Here is a 17,646-nt window from a genome sequence, read left to right as displayed (position 1 = left end):
GTGACTGTTGTCCACGTATCATAAATGCATATGTAAAAAAATAAACACCAATACGAATTAATCGATAAAGATTAACGATAAAATGTGTTGATTCCAATAATAGAATTGGCATTACAAATATATTTATTATATTAATAATACTTATTGTATTTCATTTAACTCGATGACTGAATTGTATAATAAATAACTTTTTAAATCTTTTTTTGGTAAGTCTGTAAAAGTTATTAAAAATGATAAATTTTATATCTTAAATATATAAATGTCTTATATCTAATGATGAAATAAAAATAAAAATACTGATAGCTAATTGACTTCTCACTGTATAATTAATTACTGTATATAATTTACAGATATATGGCAAAAAATGGAACTAATATGTGCAGTACAAAATTATGATTGGGGTAAATATGGTAGAGACAGTATTGTTGCATCATTAATTAAAACATCAAACCCTAATTTTGTAATAAACGAAGAAAAACCATACGCAGAGCTATGGATGGGTACACATGTTAATGGTCCTTCATATTTAATGGAAAAAAACATTTCTTTAGAAAAATATATAGAAGAAAATACAAATGTATTGGGTTCTGAAGTAGAACAAATATTTCAATCATCTTTACCATTTCTTTTTAAAGTTTTATCCGTAAGAAAAGCATTGTCTATTCAAGTACATCCGGATAAGGTAAATCTACTTCTATTTTATATTTCTAAATGATTTGTTTAATTCTAACATATTATTAAATTACAGAAAAAAGCAGAAGAATTACATTTATTTGATCCTACAATTTATAAAGATTCTAATCACAAGCCAGAATTAATGATAGCTTTAACAGAATTTGAAACACTTTGTGGTTTTCGTCCAATTGAAGAAATAAAAAAATATTTAGAATTACTTCCTGAATTACGAGCATTAATTGGTGATGATTTAGTTCATGAATTTATGATAACAAATGATTCAGAATATAGAGAACCTTTAAAAAAATGTTTTCGTAGTCTTATGATGTGTGAGCATAATTTAGTAATAGAACAACTTAAACATTTATTAGAACGATTGTCACATTTAGGTAAATTTCAATATTCAAAGTACATTTGTAATTATTGCATTGGTCTCATGAGTTTTATTGATTGTTTTTAATATTTATAGATATATCATCTCAACAATTATTGAATGCTGATTTGTTGCGAAAACTTGATTCATATTTTCCTGGGGATATTGGATGTTTTGGTATATATATGTTTAATTATATTACTTTACAACCAGGCGAGGCTGTATATATTGCTCCAAATGAACCACACGCTTATATATATGGTGGTATGTATTAATAATACATGTATATATAAACCAATATCTCAACAAATCTATTAAAATATTTTTTATTTCAAGATTGTATAGAATGTATGGCATGTTCTGATAATATAGTACGTGCTGGATTAACACCAAAGTTGAAAGATGTAAAAACATTAACAGAAATGTTAACATATAAATGTGAGCCAGATTTTGCAAAGAAGTTTCTTGGTTATTGTGAAGATAATTGTACAGAAATATTTCAACCTCCAGTGCCAGATTTTGCAGTAGCCAAAATTTTAGTAAATTTCTTATTAAATATTACATCATATTACTAATGAAATATATGTTATCATTATGAAATTTATTTTCAGATACCATGTGATAAAATGGAATATGAATTGATTCCAAGAAAATCAGCTAGTATAATTATTGTCATAAATGGTAAAGGAAAAATTCGTTCATCACAAATTATACAAAGAGGAACTATCTTATTTGTTCATGCTAATGAAAAACTGTTGGTGAAAATTGTAGAAAATTGTTCATTATTAATGTTTCAAGCATTTGCAAATGTATGAAAAAAAAAAAAAAAATGAACAGTTAATAATTCACTTTTATAAACATGAGGAATATAAATTGATATATTTCTCTATTGTGATTTTAATGTAATATTTTTCTTATTACAGACATTAGTAACAATTATATTTGATTTATAATATATATATATATGTACAAAATATAATATGATGAAAAGTAAAAGATGTAATATAGTGATTTTAATATGGTTTTATATTATGATAATGTGAATAATGTTTTCCATCATTACGATTTAATAATCTGTCACCTGTTTCAAAACTTCTACGGTCCAAATAATGATTTCAGCTTCCATTTCTCGAACTTTGTTGATTCCGGTAATATGGATGTTTGCTTCGTTTATTGTACCATGAATCTACAATTTGTTATCGTTATAATATGATTTGAAAAAAGTAAATAATTCAGACGATAATTCACCTTCTAAGTATCAAAGAAAAACTTATATATTTTTTCTCTCTCTCTCTCTCTTTCTCTCTCTCTCTCTCTATTGATTTTAATGCAGTATTATTGTTCTTTTATTACAGAGATTTTAGTAAAAATTATATATTTGATTTATAATCTATGATATAATTCATGTATATACAAAATATATGATAAGAAAGTATAGAGATATAATACACTGATTTTTAATATGGATTTTTATTATGATTGTGTATATAATGTTTTCCACCATGACGACTGAATCTATCACCTCTTTCAAGACTACTACGGTCCCAGTTATGATTTCGACTTCCATGTCCCTGATTTTGTTGATTTTGTTGATCCCAGTATGGCAGTCTACGTGGTTTAGTGTACCATGGATCTATAATTGGTGGTTTTTTTGGTGTTGCACTTTTAATTTTCATAAATTCAACATCATTTTCAGAAAAACGATCCTTAAATTCAATTTCACATTCTTCTAGAAATCTTTTTTGTTCTTCTGTTAGGTTAGTTTCCATCATTGAGCAGTAGAAATTTGATAATAGTTCACAAATAATACAACAAAAATTGTTTCTACCTTTTACAAAACATTTGCATAAAGCTATAAATGAAAAAACGTTTCACTTTGTAATTATTTATTAAAATAAAAAATCATATTTTTATTTTGTAAACTATAAAATAATCTTTGTCAAAAACTCACACACAATAATAGTTGGTTATAAATATCCAGTTAATATTTGTATTACAATTTTCATCATAATATATAAACTTCGAATGAAAAATCAGGCTTGGACAAAAATGAATGTTACTATGTGCAGTGTGTTTAACCTGTTTATATTGATTATATTAAAAACAGTATATCCGTTTTGTATTATTTTGTATTAACTTAATATTCTTGATCCAACACAAACTGCAATTTTAAATATTAAAACTGTTTAATGAATATTATTATATTATTTCACACAATGATATTAGAATTATAAATATAATTCTCTTTTAGCTTCACAAATAATGTCGTGTTAATGATAAGTATATAACACATATGCACATAAACACGTATATACATATATATATATATATACAGTGAAGCCAGATCGTAGAACATTTTTACCCCTTCCCTCAAGCCCAGCACGCCTCGCACACAACGAAATGTTACGTGTCGGTGTGTCGGGAAACCGAAAGAAGCCGAGGGAAGCCGAGGTTAGCTGCGCGACAGAGGAGAAATAATACCCCCATCACATTGTTTTATACATTGTTCAAATGTGTATTGTGTCCATGTATTTCTGCGTGGCGCGTGGTGGGGGTATTATTTCTCCTCTGTCGCACAGCTAATCTCGACTTCCCTCGGCTTCTTTCGGTTTCCCGACACACCGCACGTAACATTCCGTTGTGTGCGAGGCGTGCTGGACTCGAGGGAAGGGGTAGAAATGTTCTACGATCTGGCTTCACTGTGTATATATATATATATAAATATACCTATATATATGCACTCTGCTTAAAGATGCGCAGAAAACATGCGTAAAGACTATGGACAAAAGAACTATATTTAAAAATGTTTATGAATATATATATATATATATATTCATAAGTATATTTATATATATATTGTATACATAATTTATTTGATATCTAAAAAATAATAATAAAATCTATATAATATTTAAAAATAATAATAATTATGTGAAATATTGAAAATATGAAATATTTGTATTGTATATATTTATAATGTTTGCACACACGTGTTGAATCATCGTGATTTATCATCACGTAAGGAGTACGTCAGATTAATGTCTAGTTATGTTTTAATAAGTGGATGTTCAAGTATTTATATGACATGGTTATAAATTAAAATTATTTGAAGAATGAATGACAATTACGAACAATTGACTGTCAAAGATGTAACTAGTTATGTTGCATCCTTAACAATAATATTTGGTGGTATTATTCCATATATACCACAATATAGAGAAATTAAAAGGAAAAGAGATGCTGAAGGATTTTCTTTATATGTTTGTTTGACATTATTAATTGCAAACACACTTCGTATTTTATTTTGGTTAGTTAGTTTATTTTTTATTTTTTTATTATTATAAATGTTATTTCTTTTTCTTTTGTATCTTTTGATTAATTTAATAATCTGTCATGTCTTCTTGCAGGTTTGGTAAACATTATGAGACACCTCTTTTAATTCAAAGTATTATAATGATCATTACAATGTTTACTATGATCAAACTTTCTGTCAATGTACATAACAAAAGTCAAATAATTAAATTAAAAGAACGAGTATTTACAGGTATTATCATTTTTGTACAGTTAATTTTAATGACAGAAATGAAAAAAAGAAACCCAAACTTTGAATGAAATCTTGAATAAATTCTTGAATAATTCATTTGAATTATAGATTTGGAGACAAGATTCTTTTGGAAATGGACAGATTTTCAATCTTATTTGGATTTTATGCTATTATTTGCTATTATGGGTGGAATATTAATGTATTGGTTTATAGACGTACCAATATTTGTTGAAATTGTTGGTTTTCTTGCAGTATTAATAGAAGCAATGCTTGGAATACCACAATTTTTACGTAATTTTTATAACAAATCTACGAGTGGAATGAGGTAAGCGAAATCATAGATATATATATATTTGTTAAATATACACAATCGTTTATAATTTACTTTTGTCATTGTAGTATAACGATGGTTAGTATGTGGACAATGGGTGATATTTTTAAGACTTGTTATTTTATATTACGAGATGCTCCAGTTCAATTTAAAGTATGTGGTGCACTTCAAATTTTAATAGACATTGCAATACTAACACAAGTTTATATTTATGAAAAGAACTCATCAATTCATTCTCAAGTTATTGCACGAGTTGATTAGTTAGAAATATATTATTCAATTAGATTTCATTTTTATAAAGATAATTTAACAACAAGTGTGCAATAAATTATTTTTGTAAGTTTGTATAAATGTAACTTGTATAAACGCATGTTTTTATGTAAATATGTGAACAACTAATATTTCAAGGTCCAACATAGATAAAATTGTATGTCAATTTTTGATAATCATTTTAATACCAATAATTATTATTTCATAATAATTATATAGACACTTAATCTTTTTAAATGTCCAATTTGTACAAATTTACAATTATTCTTTTTTAATTAATATTGTATATATATATATATATTTCTATAAATATTCATAGCTTTTAATATATTTAAAAAAAACTTTGAATGAAAGTATATTGTGCAATGATTTAAGAATGATGTATGTAGCAGCCATGAAGAAACAAAAATTATTATATATTATTATGTTTTATATTAAATTTAAGTATTCATATATTTGTTTGAATACAAATTTTTAATATTTACATGATTTTAATTTATTCACTTTTGAACGATGAATTGTTTTTAGAAAAAAATTACTACTTTCTCATTTGATTAGTTATTTTTAAAAGAATTTTATCAAATTTTCCAGGATTTTTGTTATTTGTTAAAACTGATATATAAATATATGTAAATACAATATTTGTCATAAATATTATATAAAAATTAATATTTAATGTTAACAATTGATTTTATTTTGAAAATTTTGTACTTTTAAAGTCAATATATTGTAAGATAACAGATATACATATATATACATATATATATATATAATCTTTTAATTACATTTTGCATTTTATCAATACTCCATAAAATGTCAGATTTAACAAAGTTATTAAATCTACACAATGTCTTATTTAAATTTAATATTAAAGTCTCTTTTTTTTAATTAAGATAAAATAATTACGAAATAAAGACAATTATATTTCATTTTTAGATGAAAAAAAATAAAAAGAAAGTTTTACATGATTCAGTTGATGGGTAGAAAAATGTTTATTGTTTTATGAATGAATTGATTTTTTTTTTTTTTTTTTTCATTTAAATGTAATTTCATTTGAAACAAATCTGCAATTTCCACTCTTTAAATACATTATTATAATCTTCAACTATATTCTTTATCATTTCTTTTATTCATATTCAAAAAGATATATATATATATAGACATATAATTCTATTATTACTCACCCTGTATAACTTGATGTAAAAAATTTCTTTATATATAATCTAATGATACAGAAAATGTCTTAAGATATACTTTATATATATACATACTAAACTTTTGATTATTAATATACACAGGGGTCCAAGAATTTTCTATCAATTAAATAATCAACCATTTATTCCATTTGTGTTATTTAACACGAAAACTAAGTAATGTTTATATTACTTACTAAGGTAGAATAGTTTAGATTATTTATAACTTGTGTTAATAAACAATTTTTATATCTACTACTACCAAAAACAACCAAAAACTTTTAAAATAATTACAATAAATGCATATAGATATAGATAAATAGCTAGCTGCTTAAGTGATATAATATTACTAAATAAATAATATTCCTAAAATACTTTAAGACTACTTTCATTTACAATACTTATTGTACTAATTCTAATTATATAAAATATGTACTACCAATAGTAATACAATATATATATATATATATATATATTGAAAGCCATATTATAATACTACAAAAATATTTACAATGTTGCATTACGTTATAACGAGGCTGATGATTTTCAACATTTTTACGTGTTTATCAATAATTTATAACAATCTTCTTCTTAATATATATATATAAATTACGTGTCACGTTGTTTGTCCGCAATGAACTCCTAAACTACTGAACCGATTTTAATCAAATTTTCCACACTATGTGCAGTATCATCCAACTTGAAATATAGGATAGTTTATATCTCAATTTATAATCGCAATATTATTTGTTTATTAACAAAGAGTCATGATTAAGGTAATTCGTTAACTTAAAAACGTGTGTATCGGACTGATCGTGAGCCACAGTAACGTGTGACAGGGCACCCCTAGTATTATTATATCACTTTCTTAATAGCTCTATTATTAAGAGTGCACGCATTACAATTTTGGATTTATTATTTATAAAAATACAACTTATACATTTAACGAGTAAAGAATTATAATAGAAATAAATTAGATATTAGTTTGATAAAAATGCAAATAAATTGATATCATTTGAAATATGATAATAGTATTTGTAATGATACATACATGGCCGGATGAATGATGTTTATTAGTTCTAATATATGATATCAAGAGAATTCTTTGAAGTATTATTTATATAAAGATTAGAATCAGTCATTTCCAGAGCATTAAATATCAATTGGAAGAGCTGCCAGTTTCAAATGTTAGACTGTACTTCATAATTCTCATGGATTTTGTTGTTGTTGTTGGATTTTACATACATTATGATCAATTATTAATCTCTACGAAATGTATTTATTACATTTTTTTACTATATTAAGATTAACTTTCATACGCAGATTTTGTGTTTAATTAGAATTTTCATTTTTAAGTGGATAATCCTTTGCAGTCGAGCGGCGCCGATACGGCGCCCGGCCGATTTCAAGTGTGAACTCTCGAGCAGCGCTGTTGCAACGCCCGAATGATTTAAGGTAATTCCCTGATCAATTCATACAAGCGAAAAAAGGCCTCGAGTGCAAAGGGTTAACAGACTGAGGTCAAAGTACATAAATATATTGCATTGGTGTACAATCTAAATGTTTATTATAGAGAATTTTTGTAGAAAAATGGTGAAGTTTTAAATTCCCACCTAAGAAGAAGAAGAAGAAGAAGAAGAAGAAGAAGAAGACAGATTAAATTAATATAAATTCAATGAGTTTAAATGAGTATATACTTTATCAATTGTTTTACACATACATAAATAATTAAAAATATTACCATTATTCTACAAAAATATTCAATTTGTAACCCTGCTATATTAGGTTTGGAAGGAATATGTTTCTAATATGTATTAGATTATAATGTGATATTTATCGAAGCATATTTAATGTGATTTAACTATTTTGGACAATGTGAATTATTTATTATTTTCTATACTTTTAGAGATCATTAGTTTAATATATAATATTTAAATACATTAAGAAATGTATATTGTATATTTTAATTATTAAATTATTTTTAACAATTCATTCCTTTTTTTGTTCTTTGTTTTTTTTGTTTTTTTTGTTTTTCAATTATATTACAGTGCTGTAGATTTTTCATCTAAGAGTTTATGAATAAATATATAGAAAATTGTTTGGCAAATATTATACGTGAATAATACAAATGATTTTTCTATTTCTTTTTTTTTTCTTTTTTTAATATTTTAAAAATTACTTCTATCAATCAAGCACCTTAAAATTTGTACATATTTAAGCATGGACCTCCCAAATATTATTTGTTTAAAGGGAGTTTCTTACGCGAACGAGGCAAGCTGCTGCACAAAGCTCCTTAATTATTATTATTATAAGGATACAATATATAAAATGGACAAATTGTATTACAATATTATATTGTAAATATTTTTAAGTAACTATATATATATATATATAATCATCACATTTGACTTATCAATAAATAAATAAAAAAAATGATATAATATTTTAGAAGAAATAATCAAGCTGCAGACCAATGTTCAGATCTCCATAAAAGTGTATACATATTATGTTTAAGATCTTCAACTTCTGTACCATTTAAAGGAAAATCAGTGAAACGTGATATTAAACTTCTATATCCCTGACCAACTGTTACTAATATAAGCTTTTTCTTATCAGTTGATTTAAATGAAATTATTTGACACACTTTGCCTTCGAATGGTCTGAAAACAGTTATTGGTCTCAATGTATTACATTCAGCAACAACAATACAACCCCAAGTAGTACCAATGTAAAGTTGATTCATATATGATTCAAGAGCAGTTATTTGACATTTTTCCGTAGTAAGATTTTCTTCTATAGATATAGATTTAAAACTTTCTGAACATGGAACTAATTTCGACATATCTAATTTATTGATTATTTGTCTAGTATCAACGTCCCATTGATAAACAATACAACCAGGATAAGTGTATGATAAAATAGAATGTTCAGCGCTTAAAAGATATGTGGCAAATAAATTTTTCATAGCTGTATCACCAGTTACATGAGAAATTTCAATTGTATCAATTAAATTGGTATCCTTTAATATATAAATGGTTATTCTACCAAAACTTTGACCCATCCATAATTCTAATATACGTTTTTTCTTATATACCGCTGCTATAGAATATGATTTGATATTATCACTTATATCATTACTAATTTCGGTTTTTTTCATTTGCGTAAATGAATTGGTCAAAAGAAATGTTTTACCACTATGTAATGCTATAGCAAATTGTTTCAATGGTTCTAAATATATCAAACCTACTACTTTTGATTCTTTATGATGATCCGGTTCAAGATGATAACTAGCTACACAACCAAAATTGTTTTCTAAATATACATGTATTTGTCCAGTATTATCACCAATCCATATATAACCATCTACTCCACACATGGCGTATGGTATTACTGGTGTTTCAATTCTTATATGTCTTAACCATCCCTTTTGTGTTCCTATTAACATATCAACTTCACCATTATTATAACCAAACCAAATTTCATCTCCATTTAAATTTTCTTCAGCAATAGTATTTGTCATAGTAACAGCTGTCACTTGTGTTCTTTCTGTCAATAATATAACATCTATTAAATGAGTAAATTCTGGTGCTGATGCAATGGATACTATTTGACTAGCTGTTGGTCGATCTTTTGGATTTTGAGCCCAACAAATAACCATTAAATCAAGAGCATAACATGGATGAAATGTTTCTCTGTATGTTAATGGTGGTCTTCCACCTTCTAAAATGCATTCTTTAACTGCTTCATGTCCTTCAAATGGTTGTCTTAAAGTTATCAATTCATATATAAACATGCCAAATGAAAATGAGTCCACTTTTTCAGTGTACTCTTCTTCACCATTATATTTTATAATCTCAGGAGCCATGAAACCTTCTGTTCCTCCAAATCCTTTAGCTCCTGTAGGTAATGTCAATCTGGATATACCATAATCAGCTACTTTTACATGTACTGGATGCTCTGGATAATCTTGAAATGGCAATGGCATTTGCCATACCAATACATTTTCTGATTTTAAATCCCTGTATATTACATGTTGTTGGTGAAGATATTCTACAGCTTTTGCCACTTGAAGAATTATAGCTTGTAGAGTGTATGGATCCAATTTAGCACCAGATCTTCTATAATTTTTTAAAACATTATCCAATGCTCCTGCAGGTGCCAGATCTAATACTAAAGCTAATGGACTGATAACTATACCTATTAATGGTACAATATTCGCATGTCTCAATGTCAATAATATATTTAATTCTTGTCTAGCTGTACAATATGCTTTGCATGCATATTGAAGAGGATCTCTATCCCATTTACTCTGTGCAGCTTTATATGCAAGTATGGCAGATTGTTTTGAATTAGGACCTGGTGGAACTGGTTGTAACATTTTAATAGCAACATCTGCTTTAACATGTGTACCAGGTAGTCGACAAACACCTTTAAAAACAAAACCAAATGCACCCCTTCCTAATAATTTGCCTCGTTTAATATCCTCCGATCTTATTAAATGTTTCACACCTAAATCCATGAAAATAATATCAGGTGCTACATGCGACAGTGGTATATCTGAATGTTTCGGACAACTAATTGGTTTATTACTGTAAGCTGCAAGAATACATTCCTCGACCATCCAAGAATATGTTAGTATAGATTCTAAATGAAAATTTTGTCTCGATATTTCAGGATGTCCTTCTAATGATGACATTCTACTTGATGTTAAACTATCATATCCTACACCACTATCTCCATCAGATTTGTAACTATCTTGACTTTGTCTCTCACGATTTATATAATATTTATGAATATCTTCAGTTAAATGATCATTATTATCATGTATCTCATTTTCATAATCTATGTTGCTAAGTAAACATCGAGGACAAGGTATCAACCTTGTAACTAATAATTTACCTTCAGAGGTATGTACAAAACGTGTACCTAAAGTTGGATACCAATCTTCTAATAAAATATCAATATGATCAACTATTAAAGCTAACATTTGTGGTACACTTTCTGGTCTTGGTTCTACTGCAATTGCTTGATAACCTACAGGTTCATCATCGATAGAATCTGACATGATTGGTTGTTTAATAACAAGGGTGTCAACTGGAAACCAAATTTCTAAAATAGCAGAATTTTTTAAATCAACAGTACACCATATACCATCTTGTTTTAATTTAAATTTAAATTGTCTATAATCGTAAGGTGAATTTTTTAAATTATAATTAACCTCTTTTAAACGTAATAAAGTAATTCCAGCATAACGTAATTCTATTCCAGTTTGCCATAAAATCCATTCTGCTTGGATATCCAACAAGCTTGCAAAAATATTATCATCAACGAAATCTTTAAAAGGTGCCAAGAAGGACATAACAATCTCAACGATAGCATCATCGGCTAAAATTCTTGTTATGAGTCTAGACCAAAAGCCACTAGGAAAGTATGACATGAGGAGTAGTCTTGTTACAGAACAGTCAGGTTGTGATCTAGAAGTTAATACACATTCTGAATTAGCTTTCTCTCCTGCTACATTAAGACAAGTGATCATAGGTGAGGTGATTTTTTTAGTACGCGTATACCAACTTCGTGATTTGACTGGAATTTTAATGATTTGATTGTTCCTTAAAACATCTTCTTCAGTTGGTAAAAGGGATGGTATTAGTAAAGTACGATAATCCCAAGTTAATGCAACTTCAAATTTGTTCAAAAGACTTACAATGTATCCTTGAGTATCAATTGACGATATGGTTGAAGATTTAAAAACATGTTGAATATCATCTAATTTCATTATACCTGATCGAGCAAAAGGATTAATCTCTCTTATTGTAACTACATGGGCAAGCATATCACAGAGCCATTGTGGATCAAGAAAATATAAATCTTTTAACGTAGCATCATCATAATGTAAGATAATTCCATTTTCATGAAGAAAGAGTGTTGCTTGATGTAACTCTGCTGGATCCCTAAATGATCTATGTAATTTTTGTAGTTCACTATTTACTGCTGCATAATATTGTTCAGCTTTTAATACCGGATCTACACCTGCTAATTTTCTGTCATGTGCAAGTTGTATTACAACATCCTCTAACGCAAGATAACTCGCAGGAACTTTTTGTTCTAATAATAATTCTTTACTTCCTGGTGATCTTAAACTAAAAACAACATCGTAAATTAAATTACATAACATTTTGATATTATGCCTTGTTTTACAACTAACTTCAACTGTTTCCATGACCTTTGGTAAACCACACTTTTCAGCGTCAACAACATTAATGAATTTATCGCGAATGTATTGTTGTAATTTTTCACTATGATCATATGACATATCATAATGCGTTCCTACTATGATTACAGGAGAATTAGGTGCTCTACTTTGAATATTTACTAACCATTGAAATATTTCCGAGACACCTTTGAAACCGTCAGTTATTCTCCATACAACCAAATACAAGCTACGTTTTGAAAGGAAATATTGATGAGTGGCATAATATTCTCTTTGTCCACCAAAATCCCATGTTCTAAAGTAAACTGGTCCATGTGATGATTGTGTTCGTATCTTTTTCTCATATATCCAATCACCTATATCAACTCCAACAGTAGATATGATTGTTCCTCTGGCAGTTTTAGCATTGATATTTTTATTACCCATTCTTTTAGCCCAATGTTCGGATGATTTTTTTATTTGGAACTTCACCCTCTTGTCTTAATTGTTCTAATAAACTTGTCTTTCCAATTCCTTGAATTCCTACTATCATTAACTTCATTCTAGCATAAGGTTTAGCATCTTCAAGAATTGATTTTAAATATCCTATAACGTCCATTGTTTTATATTTTTTAGATTCTATCATTGTTTTCAAAGGTTCCTGCAATCGACAACCTTGAGTATTTAAATTCCATAAACGAGAAAGTAATCCCATTTGTGGTGGTAATTCAACAATTTCCGTATTACCACTTATATTCAAAACAGATAAATTATTCAATTCGTAAATATTTTGAGGTATTTCTTTTAATTGATTATTGCTTATATCCAACATACTAACGTTTGGAAACAAAAGATATAATTTAGATCCAGGATAATTTGTTTTCATATCTTTATCAATGCCTTCCTCATCAATATTTGGCATTTCTCCATCGTCTATTGAAGTTAATTGAATTCTACTCAATAAATTGTTAGCAAGTATAAGCGTTCTTAAATTTTCTAATCTCAAGTGTCTTCTATGTGTACATACAGACATGAGAACAATATCACGTAAAGATGTTGCTGTTTGTCTATTATTTGGGATCATCGGTGATTGTACATTAGTAGTAGGACAATAACAAGCTGTATTTGCTTGTTCCATTGAATCTGTACTATCAATTTGTGGTAAACTAGGCCAACAAGATATTTGATTGTTTGATAAATCCAATTGTTTTAAACTGGCAGGATAAGAAGTAATATGACTCATTGATCTTAAAGAATTGTAAGCCATATTTAAACGGACTAAGCTAACAGCCAAACATGGTAATGCTACTGGTATACTGTTAAACAAATTGTGTGCCAAATTTAATGATCCTAATAATGATCTAACACCAGTTTCAGTATCGTCTGAAACCTTTTCTGAAACTTGAATGGATCCTGTCCAAAAGTGTGGACGTTCCATTTCAATAATTTGAGCATTAGCTATTTTAGTAAATGATTCGAATTCTAATGAATCATCACGAGGAATGCCCAATTGTGATGTTAAACTTCGTGTACTAGGACTATTGCTCAATGAATCTTCACGTGGTGACTTTTTAGAAATATTTTGAGAAATTTGACTAGGCAAATCGCGTAACAAATTAAATGACGCATTTAACTCTTTCAATTTAGGTGCACGCCACAAATTTTCTGGAAGGCATTGTAATTTATTATTTGATACATCCATGATTTCTAATGATGATAAATTCATGATAAAATCAGGTAATTGTTCTAAACGATTATCTTGCAAATATATTTCTTCTAAAACGGGACACAGTTTGTCCTTTGGATTTTTTGCCTCAGCCGTAAGAATATCTATTTTATTTTGTGCCATATTTAAATATTTCAAACTTTGCAAATAAAATATGGTAGATGGTACAGAAGTTATAGAATTATGAGATATATCTATCCTTGTGATGGCATATAATACTAGATCATTATTTTTGGGACTTAATTTTTTGTTAACGTGCAATACAGCATCAATCAACCATTGTGAACGTATCTGTGATAAATGACATTGTTGATTATGCCAATTAATCATAGTTGGTGTATTTGGAAATAACGTTGAATAAGTAACATTACCGAAAGAAGGAAGTGCAGAAAAATGTGAAGTTTGAGTACAATCTGTCATCGCTTTTTTATTAATTTTATATTCCGAATCGGGATAAGCTTTAATAGATAATAATTTAGCAGTTAATGCTTCGTCTCTGTTTTGTGCGGCAATTTTTAACGCCTTACAATCATTATCAACTGCACCATGTTTTAATAATAGATCAGCAATTTTGATATCACGATTTTGACAAGCTATCGTTAATACAGTTGAATTGTTCATTTCTTGATCACCATGATCACCGGTCATTTTAGCTGACAAATTTGGATTAGCTCCAGCTGATAATAATGCTGCTACAACTTCTGTATGTCTAGCTTTTACAGCAGTATGTAATGCTGTTTCAATACTATTATTGCAATATAAATCTATATTAATAGGACTTATCATATTATCATCCTTTTTGTCATAAGACTTGCTTCGAAAATTTAAAGAAGACATTAACCTTTGAATTCCACTAGATATCTTTCGTTTGGATACAGGTAATGGTTGAGTTATTCCCGTATCCTCTTCTTTGATCTTTCTTGCATTTACTTTAAAACTTAATAACATATCCACTATTTTAATATTTCCCAAATTACTAGATATGTACAAAACATTTTGGCCAGTAGCATCTTGTGAATTAATATCAAATGGCATTTCATATTCAAATTCACCCGAAGTATCCCTATATCTTTGATATAAATTTTGTGGATATTCAAATTTTAATAATATATCGATAATTAAATAATGACCATTGATAGCAGCCGCATGAATGGGCAACCATTTTTCAACTGTAAGGAACTGCACTTGATTTGGAAAATAACGAAGAAGCATCTCAACAATTTCTACTTTACCATTATGACATGCTATATATAATGGACAATATTTAGTAACCGGATGTATTCTACAATCTGCCCCATTGTCCAAAAGTAATTTCACTATATCTTTGTGGCCCATTTCACAAGCAATAAAAAGCAATGTATTCGCGCCATTTGGAGCCATATTAATAATTGATTCCAAATCATTAGACAAACTTTGTATCATATTTCTAGCTGCTGCAATATCACCTTGTAAACAAGCAGCACGTAATGAAGCATGCGACGCATGCTTTTCTAATTCATATCTTTCGGCTGCCAATTTAAGTAAATTAATACATATATTGTTCTTATATGTTTCTGCTATGTTCAATGGATTTAAACCATTGTCATCACAGATCATTAAATCAGCATTAAATTCCAAAAGTTTTTCTACATTGGAATTATGACCATGTTCTGTGCTAATGTGTAATGGTGTACGATAATGGCCTCTAGGACCACATGGTATATTTGGATTGGCACCTGCTTTTAAAAGAATATCTAAACATCGTGAATTTTCTGTTATAGCTGCAGCATGTAATGGTGTTCTACCCCATGAATCTTGACTATTTATATATTGAGCATGTTCACCTCGTAATAGATCTTCCAACAATTCAGCATTATCCCATAGAGCAGCTTGGTGAAGCAATCTTCCAGGAAAATCTTCATCTATTGGTGTATAATCATCCATTATGTTGGAAACTATAAAATAATAATTAGATTTGTAAATATTTGTTGATTCATTTTTACACGTAGATGTAACACTTACGATTATATTTCAATACTTCTTCAAATATTCTATTTTCATATTCTTATAAGGATTCGTTGTTTTACAATGATGTATTGTAATGAATTTATTATATTAACAATCATTATTTATTTTAATTATATAAACATCATTTTGTGTTTAACATTTTTTTCTTTTTTTTTTTTTTTTGAAAATGTTTAAATGTTTGTATTATTTTTTTTTTTTTATATATAAAGTCAAGAATTTTCTTATTTTTGTATCTACATATATTTATATATATATATATATATCTAAAATAAAAGATAATTATTTTAAGATTTTAACTCAAATGAATGATATATAAAAAGATTTTTTTCATTAAAATTACTTTCTTTTTTTATTATTATTATTATGATTATATTTATTCAATATTTCTTACGTTTTGATAATTAATTATATAAAATTGTGGAATTATTAAGTATGTTATGTATTCGGGCACAATGGTTCAAGAACTGAACGCCCGGGATAACAAACCACACGAAAAAAAAAAATGTTATGTATTCATGATTATTATGATTTTATATAGTATTACACTAATTGATGCATTTGTGAAAAAGCACCACTGCACTTCTTGTAGAGTTTACTTTTCAAGAGATCTGTCAAAATACCACTTCTTACTCTCTTCATGTTATATTATTAAACATTTACATTTATATTAGATTTATAAACTTTTGTTCATTGTGTATTAAACATCACATTCATTTCTATGATATATTAAAAACAGATAATAATAAATCAATATTAACAAGGATTTTTTAAATTCATATATTATAAGTTGATTATAACACTAAACTGACAGACTTGAAACCGCCATCAAAGAATACAGAATCATATAGAACATCAGAAGTTAACTTATCGTGTCAAAAATTCAGCTTAGTTAGCACCGAGACCACAAGTAGGCGACAGTAGATAAAATACTATATATTTTGATAGTTTGTAAAATTTTATAGTAGTTGTATCTTTCTTTTGATAGTATTCAATTGTCTTCACGTAAGTTACCTACTATCGCCAACTGGTGGTCCCGGTACTAACTACAATGAATTCTTGACTAGCAGTTGCTGATAAGGTAGAAATTACCTATCCCTGATTTATCGACTGTGTACAAAATTAGTTAGCAGTAGGACCACTAGTGGGCGATAGTAGTTGACTAGTACAACTTTCGTCGCGAGACGCGTTCCGATCGACATAAGCAAGACGCCACCATTGAGAACTATACGTACTACCACAAAACAACAAAAGTAAATATATTACATTAGCTCGTGAAAGTAATCTTTATCGTTATGATCCTACGTATAAATTTATGAAAATTCTGTTAGTTGAAGCAC

General features: G+C 27.7%; 4 protein-coding genes across 4 annotated transcripts; 2 read left to right on the top strand and 2 right to left on the bottom strand.

The window, feature by feature from the left end:
* The first annotated feature begins 16 nt into the window (after window positions 1-16).
* On the top strand, window positions 17-1,934 carry Mpi (mannose phosphate isomerase). The gene is made up of 6 exons (XM_015324583.2): window positions 17-206; window positions 351-682; window positions 749-1,064; window positions 1,145-1,312; window positions 1,385-1,587; window positions 1,660-1,934. Exons 2-6 carry the CDS (start codon window positions 365-367, stop codon window positions 1,861-1,863), a joined length of 1,209 nt encoding a protein of 402 aa, XP_015180069.2. The 5' UTR covers window positions 17-206; window positions 351-364; the 3' UTR covers window positions 1,864-1,934.
* On the bottom strand, window positions 1,893-3,371 carry LOC107068287 (uncharacterized). Its single transcript, XM_015324506.2, has 3 exons — window positions 3,000-3,371; window positions 2,571-2,900; window positions 1,893-2,234 (listed from the first exon to the last, which is right to left on the bottom strand). Exons 2-3 carry the CDS (start codon window positions 2,818-2,820, stop codon window positions 2,164-2,166), a joined length of 321 nt encoding a protein of 106 aa, XP_015179992.1. The 5' UTR covers window positions 2,821-2,900; window positions 3,000-3,371; the 3' UTR covers window positions 1,893-2,163.
* A 388-nt stretch (window positions 3,372-3,759) lies between these two features.
* LOC107068288 (solute carrier family 66 member 2) lies at window positions 3,760-8,036 on the top strand. Its single transcript, XM_015324507.2, has 4 exons — window positions 3,760-4,355; window positions 4,456-4,592; window positions 4,701-4,917; window positions 4,992-8,036. Exons 1-4 carry the CDS (start codon window positions 4,162-4,164, stop codon window positions 5,182-5,184), a joined length of 741 nt encoding a protein of 246 aa, XP_015179993.1. The 5' UTR covers window positions 3,760-4,161; the 3' UTR covers window positions 5,185-8,036.
* Lrrk (Leucine-rich repeat kinase) lies at window positions 8,008-17,638 on the bottom strand. The gene is given in 4 exon segments (XM_089177656.1): window positions 8,008-13,054; window positions 13,056-16,236; window positions 16,304-16,572; window positions 16,701-17,638. Coding segments are annotated over 2 exon segments (7,380 nt in total). The 5' UTR covers window positions 16,226-16,236; window positions 16,304-16,572; window positions 16,701-17,638; the 3' UTR covers window positions 8,008-8,844.
* Between the last annotated feature and the right edge of the window lie 8 nt (window positions 17,639-17,646).

The sequence above is a fragment of the Polistes dominula genome, unplaced genomic scaffold, assembly GCF_049000335.1.
Source record: "Polistes dominula isolate Pdom_NZ unplaced genomic scaffold, Pdom_raw_medaka contig_29, whole genome shotgun sequence".
Classification (NCBI taxonomy): domain Eukaryota; kingdom Metazoa; phylum Arthropoda; class Insecta; order Hymenoptera; family Vespidae; genus Polistes; species Polistes dominula.
This window is presented reverse-complemented; position numbering and strand designations above follow the sequence as displayed.

Excerpts from the sequence above, each read along its gene's own strand:
- LOC107068288 (XM_015324507.2), top strand. The coding sequence starts at position 4,162 with ATGAATGACAATTACGAACAATTGACTGTCAAAGATGTAACTAGTTAT. Across the intron at positions 4,356-4,455 it reads ACACTTCGTATTTTATTTTG|GTTTGGTAAACATTATGAGA; the intron begins GTTAGTTAGTTT and ends GTCTTCTTGCAG. Across the intron at positions 4,593-4,700 it reads AAAAGAACGAGTATTTACAG|ATTTGGAGACAAGATTCTTT; the intron begins GTATTATCATTT and ends TTTGAATTATAG.
- Mpi (XM_015324583.2), top strand. The coding sequence starts at position 365 with ATGGAACTAATATGTGCAGTACAAAATTATGATTGGGGTAAATATGGT. Across the intron at positions 683-748 it reads TTCAAGTACATCCGGATAAG|AAAAAAGCAGAAGAATTACA; the intron begins GTAAATCTACTT and ends ATTAAATTACAG. Across the intron at positions 1,588-1,659 it reads TTGCAGTAGCCAAAATTTTA|ATACCATGTGATAAAATGGA; the intron begins GTAAATTTCTTA and ends ATTTATTTTCAG.
- LOC107068287 (XM_015324506.2), bottom strand. The coding sequence starts at position 2,820 with ATGATGGAAACTAACCTAACAGAAGAACAAAAAAGATTTCTAGAAGAA. Across the intron at positions 2,235-2,570 it reads CCGTAGTAGTCTTGAAAGAG|ATTCATGGTACAATAAACGA; the intron begins GTGATAGATTCA and ends AACAAATTGTAG.